Genomic DNA, 15666 nt, shown 5'->3' with positions numbered 1-15666 from the left:
ACCAATGAGTCACTAATAATGAATAAAGTTAATATTGTTAGGTGATCCAGCCCCCCCCAATAAATTCATAACAATTTGTTGAGGAGTCTTCAGTTTTATTACAAAAATGAAGATGATCAGTTTGATCAAAATGAAATCTTGCTCACAAGTTTTACATGAATATTCTAAATACAAAGTCTCCTGAAACAACATACTTTTGATATGATTTTCATTTTTTTAAAAGGGATGCAAACATTCCATTTTTCATTTATAATCTCTATCCCAAGACAGTATTTAATAGTGTATCTTTTCTGCAGTTAAATGCAAATTCACAAGGATAATTGAAACAGACAAAACCTTGTCATCAAAGGTTAAAAATCCTCTTTTTTTTTTTTTACAGAGGTAAATCCTTAATAACCAGCCCTTATGTATTTTCAGAATCTTGTACTATACTGACATGATTTACAGTCAGTTTTTTTCTTTTTTCCTATCCCTTAAGGCTACAAAACTGTTGCGAATGCATTGCAAAAGAATTCTAGACCACTTAATGCAAAAATCAAAAAAATAGTTCTCCAATAAAAAGTAAATTTTATAAATGGTAGGAAATATCTGTGGTAAACTACTAAGTGACATTTTCCCCTATTACTAAACAAATCATGTTACACAGAAACAGGAAGACAAGTTATCAAATACAAGTTTATGCTATGTTTACATCCCTCATTTAAAAAAAAATAATTTCCGTATTTTTCACACATTCCATCTGATATATTTTCTCATCAGGTTGGAGGGGGAGGGTAATACTGTCCATAATTCCAAGGATTCTGATAATTGTACTGAAAGGAAAAAGCACACATGTTAGCATGCTAGAACTGGCTGATTCCATTTATAAAAGTAGATATAGTTAAGAAAAAAGGCATGTGTTCACTGCTAACAATTCTAAGACTTAACCACAAAAAATAATTTATTATACAGTCTGGAGTAGAAGTTGTTTAAAAAAAAAAAACCTGTCCTAACTTAAGCTTTTCTAACTAACATCCACGAACAAAAGATTAAATTATGTGAACTCACTTGATACCAGGCACTATAATTATACGCAGCTTGATTTGCCTGTAAATCACCATCAATCATCTGTGTAGATGATGAAGTTGTATCTTCTGTGTGAACTTTCTTTTCCTCTGGTTCTTCTGATCTAAATAAAAGGACAAAACAGAAACTTTCAAAATTCCCACAGGTAAGTACTTTTAAAACAAATGGATGAATGTGTACATTTGTACCTACGTACATTTATTTTAGTAAAGTTTTTAACCACTCACTTTTGTATGATTTTTTAAAATCATGAATATAAAGTATCTAAACTACCACAACATGAATGGTAACATGTAAAAATATTTATCTTTAAAGGCATTTCGACAATGAAATGTCTTCTTTTAAGCATCCCTTCATTACATACCCATTTTCTGATTTCCTTTTTAAAGAATCCTGTTCTTTTAGGAGTGTTTGATGTTCATCATAAGCATTCAAAAGCCTGAGGGAAGGAGGGGAAAAAAAAAGAAACCTCTGGAATATACAAAAACCAAACTGTTAAATTTATTAAGTTTTGGATTTATTTCCACTTGGAAACAAAAATATGTTGCAGTGAATATCCACTGAACCAATATTAGCAAACTTCCCAGCTACAGCCCATGTGATTGAAATGGGGCTTCAGGGATTCAGGACTGTCCAATTACAGTACATCCCCTGACCAATATGACCCAAATCAAGATGTTTAGTAAGTCCTGGGATTCTTGAGCTATTAGAAAAATGCCTGTTCTCTGTACTACAGTTGGCTGAAGGTGATGAGATACTGGTCAAGAGCTACCTTTGGTTATCATTTCTAACACAGAGAGAGAGCCCACCTAAGAAATTTACTACACAACTAAGACAGTGACTTTGAGGGTGTGTTTTTGTCAGTGCAAAGAATGAGTCCTGACCATTCTGTAATTTATATACTTTCAGATCTAATTTAACAGTGCATATTAAGATACCTGACACCTGTTAGGATAAATTATATTTAAACATTGGCCATGTGATAAATTGAATTAAAACTAATACAAAACTACAGGGATGCCTGGATGGGTCAGCCAGTTAAGAGTCTGCCTTTGGCTTGGATCATGATCCCAAGCGTCCTGGGATCGAATACCGCATCAGGATCCCTGCTCAGTAGGGAGCTAGCTTCTCTCTCTCCTTCTGCCCTCTCCCAACACCCCACACCCTGCTTGTGCTTGCTTGCTCTCTCTGCACTCTCAAATAAATAAAATCTTAAAAAAAAAAAAACTAATACAGAACTACAATCTGTTATCATTGATTAAAAAGGTAGTTTTTTAGGAGGTGCCTGCATGGCACAGTTGGGTAAGCATCCAACTCTTGGTTTCACTCAGGTCATGATCTCTGGGTTGTGAGATCATGCCTGTGCTGGGCTCTGCACTCAATGCAGAGTCTGTTTAAGACTCTCTCACCCTCTCCCTCTGGCCCTCCCCACTGCATGCAAGTGCACTGTCTCAAATTTTTTTGAAGATACCTTTAATAAATAAAAAAATTCTAACATTGATATGTGCATTATCTCACCTGGAACTCAGAACTTCAAAAACGGTGTCACCTGAAGCCAAACTGACTGTAAAAATCCTAAAGATTTTATTTTCCTTTTACCATTTTCTGAAAAATTTTTTTAATAAAGACAAATGGCCTTTTTTTTTTAAGTAATCATAAACCTGAACACAGATAATATTTTTGTATAAATGACCTTATATACTTTACATGCATACAGAACTTCCCTGGGAAGCCTGCATATACACACACACACACACACACACACACACACATCTAATGATAACCAGTAACTCTGATCCCAAAATGTTTAAGAGGCTATAAAACTGTTACTACCAGCAACCTCTGGTTGAGGGTTTACTCAACATCAAACACTTTAAATGGACTAAGTTCTTTTAAGACTTTTAACAACCTGTGGATTAAGTGATAAGAGATTCAATCATGAGAAAATTTGAAAACTGAGGAATACACAAATGGTAAAGTGACTAAGCTAAGACTTAAGCATATATTGTCTGAATTAAACATCAATTCTTACCAATACCTTATACTGCTTCCTAAATTTCTAAGTTTCTAATTTCTAAGCTCATTTATTTTTTAATCATTCCCTTTTTAAATTTCAACTACGATAATCTTAGACCTGACATTCAGACCCTCTGTAACTATATTTGCAAGGGCCTAACTGGCATCTTTATGTTGGGCCTCAGATTTGTCCACATACTATTGCCAAATTCAAATATATCATATAATCTCAGTCAAAACTCTTAACAGCTTCCTACTGTCATTTGTGGTACTGCACATGCTTTAACCCAGCCCAGTGTTCAATGCACAGCACAATCAACATCACATTTCTACTACTTCAAAACCCCTCCAATAAAGCGGATGTTACTTTTAAATGAATTTCTCTTCGACCATTTTATCCTTTCCTTGTCAGAATCCAGGAGTACCTAAATGAAGTCCCATCTCCTCTGCAAAGGATGACAAATCCATTCCGATCCACAGAAATTACAGCCTTCTTTAACAGTTTTGTGCCACCTCAGATACTTACATATTTCCTCTGATCATCATACCATCCACTAGACTAAAACCTGGAATTAAATATCCCATTTCTTTTGTGCACTTTCTTCAGTACAAAATAAACAGAAGACACTAAATATACAGCACATGTGGTTAGAGGCATAGACTTTGAAGCAAGTTCTATTCCCAGTTGCACAATGAAATAATAGCTAACTGACCTTTGCAAACACTATTAATCTCTTTAAGCCTCTCTTCATCTATTAAAAGAACAACAGTACCAACAACAAAAAAAAAAACGGTACCTACACCTTTTTCATTAGGCTTACATATTTTACATTAGATAATTCATAAAACACATTTAATGTGTCGAGCACATACATACGATTATATTAAAATCAACTTATGTTAAAATGTTTATTATTTTAACTACAATTTTACTCAACCATCAAAAATATATACACACACACATAAGGACACATAAATCCTCATTTTATCAACGGTTCTTTCAAAGGAAAAAAGGGACATGCCTACTAATAAGTGGGATAGTTCCCTACTAGAATCAGTTAAGAATGGAACAGTAGCAACACTCTTATCAGTACTTCTACTCTTCTACTTTGCAAATATAAATCCTAAACTTCTCCTTTTCCCAAATGCCTTAGAGTGAATCCTTCCACCACCCTCAACTTTCAGCTTCTTACAATGCATTAAATTGAGTCCATTAGGCATGATTTGTGCAACCATATCCATTTTCTCCCAATCAGAGATAAAACGGCGTCCCTATTTCAGATTAAACCCATCCACTTTTAGTGGCCTATATTCTATTTCTGTGTTTTAGGGTTCAATACTTGACCCATTTCTTTTTCATGGGATTGCTGTTTCCTGCCTTCGCTCATGGCTTGCATTACCATGCTAAAATTTTGAAAACAATTTTGAAGGAAAGACAAACCATCTATCCTCCTGTTAAATACATACACATTTGCAAAATTGAGTTTACCCTCCATATATATGAGGAAAAAGTAACCTAGGCAAACATTTTAAATTTAACAATATGTTAATTTGTACTAATCATCAAACTCCCAACCAAAATTATCAATGCTCATTGACTATGCAAATAAATAGATAATATATAATTAAGATCTTACTTATTAACATCTGAACCAAAATCTTCAAGAAATTCCACTTTTCTCTGAGAAAATGTAATTCTCATTTTAATAGGTAATGAACCATGTATAGCTCTGTCAAAACAATTTAGGATATTTTCTTCATTTTGTTTGAGGTCACCACTATATTCCATTTCAAGTAAATTGAGGTATAACTTTGTATTCTCCTGTGTAAAAAGCAGTATCAATTAATAATAATTCTAAGATATTTTGATTAGAACAGATATTTTAAATGCCTTACTTTATGTCTAAATTTGAAAAATATTGAAAATCATATTAAAATCTAACATGTTAAATGTTTTGAGCATACATCAAAACACGTCAAAAAACTAATTAGCACACTGAGAAGTAATGACATCATCCTACTATCTCCCAAATTACGAAAATTGTTAAATCCCAGTAAGTGAAAATCCTATTACCTTGGGTTTAATGTGGCTTGATCTTACTATGACAAATAAAAAAATAAAACATTAAAAAATAGTTTCTACAGTTCCCATTAGTTTACATCTTTACAAATGTAATCATCTTCAACTGCAGCTGGGAAACGCAGTTACAGACCTGTGTCTTAAACAGACTTGGTATTAGCTGAAAATCCTTAAAAACTTAAGAAATATCATATACGCTGCCTTTTATCAACTGATAGAGTGAAATACTTTGGAAAAGGAGAATCTCACTCGTATAGCAGATAAAACGTAGACAACTATCATGCTTTTGATTATAAGGTATTCTCCCAGGTCCTCCTCTACTTAAAATAATCAGTAAATCTGCTGTAAAATTTCTAAACATGAGAGAAACAGAACGTGTCACAATGTCTGCAACCATTTTTAATCCAATAATTTTAATTTTCTCAACCTTTTAATTCCTAATAATTCAAAAAATTTTTGAAGAATGGCAACATCAGTTTAGAGGGACTGTTGTCTTCATTTAGTAATGAAATATATTACATACAGACCAAATCTTTCATCATAGTTGCCAAAATGAGAAAACAAACAAGAAGCACTGTTTTTTGGGTTCTTTTTGTTTTTGTTTTTTATGAAAGATATTCTAAAATACAAATACATACTTTGTCTCTTTCGATTGCTTCCAAAAGCACCTTTCTTGATTTTGGAAGGTTTTTTTGTATTTTGAAAAGATGCCGAGCTAGTTTGATAGCATAAAACGACGATTCATTATTTGATCTGGCATTCTTAATGGCATCCTGAAGCAAATGTTCAGCTTCTTCCATATTTCCATGCCGTCGCTCTAAACTTACTCTTCTCAAACGAACCATTGCCAATCCTAGAACACATTCTTCAAATGTTCTCAAGATATTCCTGGCTTCGTTAATATTACCTAGAAATGTTAATTAAATGTTTATGTTTCTGTTTAAACTTCTGAAATATCCTTTATGCAAAGTATGGCAAATAACAGTCCACAGGCTAAATCCAGCCCTCTGCCTGTTTTGTTTTGTTTTGTTTTTTAATTTAAAACTGGAAACAGCCATGCTCATTTGTTTATCTATTATCTACAGATGTATCTGGGCTATAACGGCAGAGTTGTCAGGAAAGAGACCATATGGCTTGCAAAGCCTAAACTATTTACTATCTGGCCCTTTATAGAAAAAATCTAATGACCTCTGCTTTACACCATCCCTCAAGACTCAATTCCTAGAACTTTTTCCTGAAGTAACTTAAAATCCCAAAAATATCAACTGAATTTCCTCATTCTTACCCTGCTGTTCCTCAAAAGCTGCCCAAAGCATATGCACCATGGGTTTCTTTGGGAGATGAATAGTGCAAGCTCTGCTGAAGACATGCCTCACTCCTTCAATGCTATGGTTTTCCATGTACTTGGCATACTACATACAGAAACAGAGGAAATACTGAATAATTTACAGTTGAACAAGCCATTAAATATGTGACAGAACGATAAAATTCTATTTTTAAACCCATTCAGCACCTTTATTGAACCACTAGACTAGTTTCTGTAAGGAAGGACGAAGAGAGGCAACGAGGTTGGCATATGCAGCAGTCAAATCTGGTTGCAAGCAGACCATCTCCTAATGCAACAGATATAGTTATATGAACAACATTCAACAGAAGTACAAAAAAGGTTAGTCACTAGATCAATGTTTATAATATGTTCAAGTTTCAGAGCACCTAATTTTCTTACCTTAATCCAAAATTCCTCATAGAGGGCACATGATATGACACATCTTTCAAAGAGAACCACAACTCGTTCATGAGTCCCATTTTCAATTTCAAATTCTAAGTATTCTTTCCAGTTTTTTAGTTGTGCCTTTTCCAATGGTTTCACATGAAAATAAGGTCTTTTAATCTGCAATAAAAGTATGACAAAAAAAAGTATGACATAGGAATGAAAGTAAACCAAAACCAACACCAGAAAATGTGTAACTATGGTACTAATAGGAATTATCTAAATTATGTATGTAATTACGGTGAACCAAAAAAATTTTAATCACCATACTTCACAATAAAAACTTTTAAAATTAAATTTCTTAGGCTTTACAAATTGAAGAAATAGAATGTATTTTCTATTTATTTAGTAATTGTAATGGCACTACACAATTTTATGTCCAGTAAATTTTTTTCCTTATTATTTTAAAACTGAACACAAATTATAAAACAGAAAACAGATCAGTAATTGCCTAGGGCTAGGAGTGGGGTGGAGGTTACTGAATGAAAAAGGGGCCAAAGGAACTTTCTGGGATGATAGACTAGTTCCATATCCCGACTGCTATGGTGCATTGTAATTTCAATATACAGTCAAACCTCATAGCCAATCAAAAACAAAACAAAACAAAACAAAACAAAAAAAACAACATACTGTATGATTCTACTCAAATGAAAGGCCAGAACAGGAAAATCTATAGAAACAGAAAGTAGATTAGTAGTACCTTAGGGCTGGGGATAAGCGGTGGAGCAGACAGATGAGGGAGTAGAGGGGTGACAGCTAAAGGTAAAGGGTAAAGGATTCCTTTGTGAGGTGATGAAAATTTTCCAAAATGGACCACAGTGATGGCTGTACCTATCTGTGAATACACTAAAAACTACTGAATTATACACTTTAAATGGATGAACTATATATATGGTAAGTGCATTTTATCTCAAAATTGTTTTAAAAAACCAGAAATAAATTAGAATCTTTGGAGGGAAACCCTCATTTTACTACATCTAAAATGGGTACATTCTGTTGTACATAAAGTATGAACTCAATTAAGTCGATTTAAAAAATTGAATAACTGCAAAAAATGGTTACTTCCAACTTGAGTAAATCTGAATTCATTCTTGAAGATTCTAAAATTGATAATGGAAAATGATAAAAATAATCGTGGGAAATAGATGGTATCTAAATAGGCAAAAATAAAAAGGAGTAGAGACAAAACTAAAAAGAAAATACATTATTTCTACCTTTATATTTTGAGGCCTATTACAAAACAAAAACACTTACACCTTCTTCAAATGTCCACCTTTTACTAACTTCATGCTCATTATAATTAAACATTTCTTGATGAATTTCAATGATTCTATGTCTCATGTTTTCTATTTCTGTAATCAGCTTGGGAAGAAAAAGAAAAAAATTTAAATCACACAAGTTACATACTGAAATTTTATTTTTAACAATTATTATACTCTTTTTTTTTTTAAAGATTTTATTTATTTATTTATTTAATAGACAGAGATCACAAGTAGGCAGAGAGGCAGAGAGAGAGAGAGAGAGGAGGAAGCAGACTCCCTGCTGAGCAGAGAACCCTATTCGGGGCTCGATCCCAAGACCCTGGGATCATGACCTGAGCCGAAGGCAGAGGCTTTAACCAACTGAGCCACTCAGGTGCCCCCATGCTGAATTTTTTTAATATTATTTCTTACATTTAAATATTATCCATGCCTACTTTATAATCTGAGAATAGTGGTAGGTTTTATTTATTTATTTATTTATTTATTTTAAGATTTTTATTTATTTGTTTGCCAGAGATCACAATAAGCAGAGAAGCCAGCAGAGAGAGGAGGAAGCAGGCTCCCTGCTGAGCAGAGAGCCCAATGTGGGGCTCGATCCCAGGACCCCGGGATCATGACCTGAGCTGAAAGCAGAGGCTTAACCCTCCGAGCCACCCAGGTGCCCCTAATGGTAGGTTTTAAACTGTTAACCATTAGGTGCAAAGTACAATCAACAATACTAAAATTTATAATAGAATTTCCTAATAAACCACTTTCTTGTGTGTGTTTAAAGTGGACCAGGAGATTACTGCATGGGCAAAACGTCCCTTCTAAGCTATTTCCAGGTGTCTCATAGTAAAACAGATTCTCTACCTTAAATCTATATTTAAACCACATTATAGCTAAAGTCCCACTTGCCTTAATTAGAAATTAATTTTATACGAGATACAAGTCATACAACACATACAGTCAAGGGATATAAAGTCTAGTTTCCCATGCATTGAAGGATTTTTTACTAAGTCTGGTTACCTTTGCTGGATCAGTAATGTCTTCAATTCCCGATGGTAGATCATCACCAGGAGGACCATCATCACCACTATGTCCATTTACAGAAGCTAATTCCCTTCGCAGCTGAATAAACTGTTCGCCAGTTAATAGATCTCTAGGCAAGTTATTCTGTACATGTTCTTTAAATCTAAAAGAAGCCAATAAAAATAAATGCTCTATATAAGAAGTATAATTTTATTTTTTTTTTAAGATTTAATTTATTTATTTGACAGAGAGACAGACAGAGAGACATGGTGAGAGAGGGAACACAAGCAGGGGGAGTGGGAGAGGGAGACGGAGAAGCAGGCTTCCTGCAGAGCAGGGAGCCCAATGTGAGACTCAATCCCAGGACCCTGGAATCATGACCTGAGCTGAAGGCAGACGCTTAATGACTGAGCCACGCAGATGCCCAAGAAGAATAATTTTAGATCCCACATTCAATTCCTACTACACAGTACTCTTTCAAAAAAAAGTCTGATACGAAACACCAAACCCTTTCCATCCTTTTTTATAATAAAAACTGACCACCTGATGACACCTTCATTTCTTTCATGCCTTTGCAATATAACAGAGAAAGCATGGACAGGCATAAATTCAAATCCTAATTCTGTACATTATTAGTTATTTGACTTTGGGCAAGTTTTTTCTTTTCTTAGATTTTATTTATTTGGGAGAGAAGGAATGAGCATGCACGGACGTGGACAACTGGGGGGGAGGGGCAGAGGGAGAGGGAGAAGTAGACTCTCTGCTTGAGCAGGGAGCCCGATGTGGGGCCTGATCCCAAGACCCCGGGATCATGACCTGAAAGGCAGGCGCTTAACAAACCGAGCCAGCAGGTTCCCCAGTTTCCCCTTCTTTAAGTCTTGGCTTTCTCACGTGTAAAATGGTACAATACTATTTTGCAAGATTGACTTATTTATGCAAAACTACTTTAAAATTAAATATAATCCCTATTTAAATTATAAATGGTCATTTGAAAATGATCAACAAATGTCTGCAGTTCCTTCCCCACCTCCCAATTACTCCTGAATTTGTGTCCATGCCAGACACTCCAATGAAATTGCCCTAATAAAAGTCACCAAAATTACATGCAAAATTAAACGGACACTTATTTCATAGTACAGTCTATACTCTAACAATGTCTTCACTGTTAAAGGCCTTTAACCATGCTTTCCTTTTAGAACCTTCTTTGCCTTTGGCTGAGTTACCACTTTCCTGGTTTTCCTCCAAGTCTCTGACTGATCCTTGATCTTTGAGGATTTTCCCTTTCTATCAGTCCCTAAATGTTAGGACTGCCATGGATTCCATTTGGCATTTTGTTCTCATCTATTTTCATTTACTTCCTGGTCAATCTCATTAACACAGAACACAGAAATAATAAGCAAAAAACTTGAACTTCTTCTCAATTCTAGTCTATCCAATCGCAAAAACTCTGCCAAAGAAATAGGTTAATTTAAGCTACGAGTGTTTTTGGGAAAAAAAAGTCATTTCATTTTTCCACATACACTAATTTTTATATATATGTGTGTGTGTGTATATATATATATGCAAATTAAATCAAAACACCAACATGAAGAGCTAAAATAGTTACACCATCTAAATTGGGAAACTTATATACATCTTAAACTGACTGCATCATCTTTATCCATGAATCAACACCCTCAGTATTTCTAATTTTGATTAATGGTACTGTCAACCACTGTTTCTAAATCTCTTTGACCTCACTTACATTCCACTGGGTATCAGGTCCTATTGATTCTACCTTCTAAGTATGTCTTCACGTCCTCCTCATTTTTCATCTGGATAAACATGGACAGCTTCTAGACTCTAGTCTCAACCCTAATACTGCTATCAAAAATGTTATTAAAAAGTAAACGTGAGGGGTGCCTGGGTGGCTCAGTGGGTTAAAGCCTCTGTCTCCAGCTCGGGTCATGATCCCAGCATCCTGGGATTGAGGCCCGCATCAGGATCTCTGCTCAGCAAGGACCCTGCTTCTCCCTCTCTCTCTCTCTGCCTGCCTCTCTGCCTACTTGTGAACTCTGTCAAATAAATAAAATCTTAAAAAAAAAATTTCTAAAAAGTAAATATGAAGAACAAAAGAGTAAACACGATCATATCTCCCTCCTACCAAAATAACTTCTGTTCATTTACCCTGCATTCAGGTTAAAATCCAATCTACTCAGATAAAGTCTTTTATATTCTAACCCAGACTGACCTCTTCAAACTAATTATTAGACAGAGTTGTACATGTACCCTATGTTCCAATCTTACAGACTTTTCCCCAAGTTTCTTAAAACTGATTTAGGCTATTCACACCTGAATTTTTATGAATTTTAAGGCTTTCACTAATGTATGTATATAATATGGGAAACAAATCTAGATTTTGCAGAATCAATGGATACTGAAAAATAACCTGATCCATTTCACCACTGGGAGAGAGAAAATACAGACTGCCTTATTAAAAAAAAAATTAGAAACGAGGAGGTAACTTTCAGAAAGTACAGTAAGAAAATGAACAGATTTAGGGGCATCTGGGGTGGCTCAGATAATGTTAAGGGCTGCCTTAGGCTCAGGTCTTGATCCCAGAATCCTGGGATCAAGCCCTGTGTAGGGCTCCCTGCTCAGCATAGAGCCTGCTTCTCCCTCTCCCTCTGGAGCTCCCCCTGCTTGTGCACTCACTCACTCTGTCAGATAAATAAATAAAATCTTAAAAAAAAAAAAGAACAGACTTAATATTCAGGTAAAAAATAAAACTCAAAAGCATTGGGCTACAAATAAAAATATAAAATTGATGACTACTTACAGAGCACAAATTTAAAATAATTGCTACATTATGGGGCACCTGGGTGGCTCAGTGGGTTAAAGCCTCTGCCTTCGGCTCAGGTCATAATCCCAGAGTCCTGGGATCGAGTCCTGCATCAGGCTCTCTGCTCAGCGGGGAGCCTGCTTCCTCCTCTCTCTCTCTCTCTGCCTGCCTCTCTGCCTACTTGTGATCGTTGTCTGTCAAATAAATAAATAAAATCTTTAAAAAATATAATATTAACTGTTACATTATATAGAAAATTATTTCAAATGGTGATAAAATATGAATATTAAGCAATAAACGTTCATCAGCCTTTCCTAATATAAAGCTAATTTAATAAAGAATGGCTAAGAGTCTAATATATACTGAGCCCTATTCCTACATACTAAGAATAAAAGAAATTAATAAGTCTCAGAAACTGACAGATATGCACAGCAGTTTAAAAAAGAGACATACTTTCAAAGCAGTGTTATTAGTGTTAAAGTAAGTAGGGGTGTCTGGGTGGCACAGTTGGTTAAGCCTCTGGACCCTGGGTTTCAGCTCAGGTCGATTTCGGGATCAAAGAATGGAGACTCACGTCAAGCCCCGTGCTGGGCTCCATGCTCAGCATGGAATCTACTGAAGTTTCTCTCTCCCTATGTCTGCTTCCTCCCTAAAATAAATAAAATAATCTTGTTTTTTTAAAAGACAAATGTAGGGGGGCACCTGGGTGGCTCAGTGGGTTAAAGCCGCTGCCTTCAGCTCAGGTCATGATCCCAGCGTCCTGGGATCCAGCCCCCCATCGGGCTCTCTGCTCAGCAGGGAGCCTGCTTCCTCCCTTCTCTCTCTGCCTGCCTCTCTGCCTACTTGTGATCTGTCAAATAAATAAATAAAATCTTTAAAAAAAAAAAAAAGACAAATGTAGGGGCACCTGGGTGGCTCAGTGGGTTAAGCCTCTGCCTTCAGCTCAGGTCATGATCCCAGGGTCCTGGGATCGAGCCCCAAGTCGGGCTCTCTGCTTGGCAGGGAGCCTGCTTCCTCTTCCCTCTCTGCTTCCCTCTCTGCCTACTTGTGATCTCTGTCTGTCAAATAAATAAATAAAATCTTTAAAAAAAAAAAAGACAAATGTAAATAAAGAGGCAGAGTGCTGGCACAAATAACAGAACATTCTATTTTGGCAAATTAAAGTTTCACACAGAAAACATTAAGCTGTGTGGTTTTGAGTACTATGAATTAACCAGGCAAATGGGAAGTAGAAAAGGTATTAAAATCACAGAAGCACAAAAGAACAGTGCCTGCTGGGAAATTATCAGTATTTAAATAGGTCTAGAGCGTAGGAACTACCAGGGACCGGGTCTGAGAAGTTAAATCAACATCACAAACTCTCATGCTAAAGAAAATTTTAAATTGCGTATTTCCTTAAAGATAATGTCATCAGTATATATCCAATATACAAACCTACATAACAGCAATATTTCTATGACAGCACTTACAACACTTTTCTTAAGATTTATTTATTTGAGGGATGCTTGTGTGGTTCAGATGGTTAAGCGTCTGCCTTCAGCTGGGGTCATGATCCCGCTGGGATCAAGTCCCACATCAGGCTTCCCACATCAGGCTCTTTACTCAGCAGGGAGCCTGTTCCTCCCTCTGTCTGCTCTGTCTGCTCTTTCTGCTCTGCCTGCAGCTCTCTGTGCTTCTGCTATCTGCTCTCTGACAAATAAAAATCTTAAAAAAATAAAAATAAAAATAATAAATAAAGATTTTTATTATGATAAAATTATATTATAATAATGTATCATTATAATATATGATAATATATTATAATAATTATAATTTTAAAATATTTATTTGAGAGAGGAAAAAAAGAGGAAAGCGTGCACATGGGCAAAGTAGTGGAGGGATGTAGGGAGAGAAGAATCCCAAGCAAATCTGCCACTGAGCAGGGAGCCCCACCTGGGTCTCGATCCCATGACCTTAAGACCCCCACCGGAGTTGAAATCAAGGGTCTGTGCCCAACCAACTGAGCCACCCAGGTGCTGCTGAACACTTTTGTTTTAAACATGCTTCCTCCTCCACACTTCTGACCAGCTTGAGAGCCAACACCATTCACACATAGCTTCTCTGAGCATTTACTTCTACAACTTAAATGGTATACAATCTTTTATATAACAAGTACTAAATAAATGACCAAGTAGGAATGTATTAGGCAAAAGAAAACATTCCACTGGTTCTCAAAGCAGTCAGTCATGTCTTAAGATTTACTTACACAAACACTACTTGTGAGTGTGCTATAAACATTGATAAGGAAAGTGGTTATCAATATATTAAAAGAAAAAGAAATAAGGGGTGCCTGGATGGCTCAATCGGTTAAGCATCGGACTCGTGATTTCAGCTCAGGTAATGATCTCAGGGTCATGACAGTGAGCCCTGCACCGAGCTCCGTACTCAGCACAGAGTCTACTTAAGATTCTCTCTCCCCCTCTCCCTCTCTCTCTCAAATAAATCTTTAAAAAAAGAGAGTGCAGATTAAAGAGCAGTATGTATAATGCAATCCACCAATGTCTATTATAAGCATATACATAATTTTAAAAACCTACTAGGATATTCACTTTTTTTTTTAAAGATTTTATTTATTTGAGAGAGAGCACAAATGGGGCTGGCGGGGCAGAGGGAGAAGCAGGGTCCCCACTGAGCAGGGAACCCAATGCAGGGCTTGATCCCAGGACCCTGAGATCATGACCCGACCCAAACGTAGACGTTTAACCGACTTGAGCCACCCAGGCTTCCTGGGATATTCATTTAACAACTAAAAAAAGATTTGGAGGAGACTATACCAAGAACTTTGGAGCCACACCATCTATATTTCAATCAGCTTCCAAACACTAACTCTGACCTCATGCAAATACTTTATTTTATTTTATTTTAATTTTTTTTGAAGATTTTATTTATTTGACAGAGAGAGATATAGCAAGAGAGGGAACACAAGCAGGGGGAGTGGGAGAGGGAGAGGGAGAAGCAGGCTTCCCACTGAGCAGGGAGCCCAATGTGGGGCTCGATCCCAGGACCTTGGGATCATGACCTGAGCAGAAAGCAGATGCTTAATGACTGTGCCACCCAGGTGCCCCTCATGCAAGTATTTTAATATTTCTGTGCCTCTACTTCCATAAAATGGGGATAATAATATCCCCATAAAGTGGGGATAATAATATACCTCACTGGCTTATTATGAGGATTAAATCCTCACTGGCTTATTGTGAGGATTAAATAAATTATAAACGCTGTAAGTTATATGCTTAAGTTATAATGCTGTAAGTTATAAATAAGCATTCAGAATGGCATCTGACATATAGCAAATGCCATGTAGCAAGTGTTTCCTAATTATATTTTATTTTTCTTACCAAAAATAAAGTTATCATCACAGACTTTATCTATACTGTAGATCCCGTAAGAATTGGTTTAGGAAAAGGCATCCCCTTTGTCTTGTAAGGATTTTTAAAATCTTTGTATTCTTTTATTCAAAAAATATGCATCAAGCATTTCCGTATGTCAAGCCTTGTGTTAATAATGTCTTTATTTATTTATTTTTTAAAAAGATTTTATTTATTTATTTGACAGAGATCACAAGTAGGCAGAAGAGAAGCAGGCAGATAGAGAGGAGGGG

At 35.9% G+C, this 15666-nt stretch overlaps 1 protein-coding gene across 5 annotated transcripts in view; it reads right to left on the bottom strand.

Annotated features, from left to right (window-relative positions):
* Positions 1–76: 76 nt before the first annotated feature.
* PRPF39 (pre-mRNA processing factor 39) overlaps positions 77–15666 on the bottom strand; it is a 38740-nt gene continuing 23150 nt past the window's right edge. For all 5 annotated transcript variants that reach the window (XM_080808549.1, XM_080808551.1, XM_080808552.1 and 2 more), the window contains 9 exons: positions 9203–9368; positions 8187–8294; positions 6888–7052; positions 6447–6573; positions 5800–6068; positions 4719–4903; positions 1430–1504; positions 1048–1168; positions 77–812 (listed from right to left, as the gene is read on the bottom strand). In XM_080808549.1, coding sequence (XP_080664675.1) covers positions 756–812; positions 1048–1168; positions 1430–1504; positions 4719–4903; positions 5800–6068; positions 6447–6573; positions 6888–7052; positions 8187–8294; positions 9203–9368 — 1273 coding nt within the window. In that variant the 3' untranslated portion in view covers positions 77–755. The remainder of the gene's footprint in view (positions 813–1047; positions 1169–1429; positions 1505–4718; positions 4904–5799; positions 6069–6446; positions 6574–6887; positions 7053–8186; positions 8295–9202; positions 9369–15666) is intronic.

Source organism: Martes martes, assembly GCF_963455335.1.
Source record: "Martes martes genome assembly, chromosome: 7".
NCBI classification, from domain to species: Eukaryota; Metazoa; Chordata; class Mammalia; order Carnivora; family Mustelidae; genus Martes; species Martes martes.
Note: the sequence above shows the minus strand (reverse complement) of the source record. Positions and strands in the feature narration are given on the sequence as shown.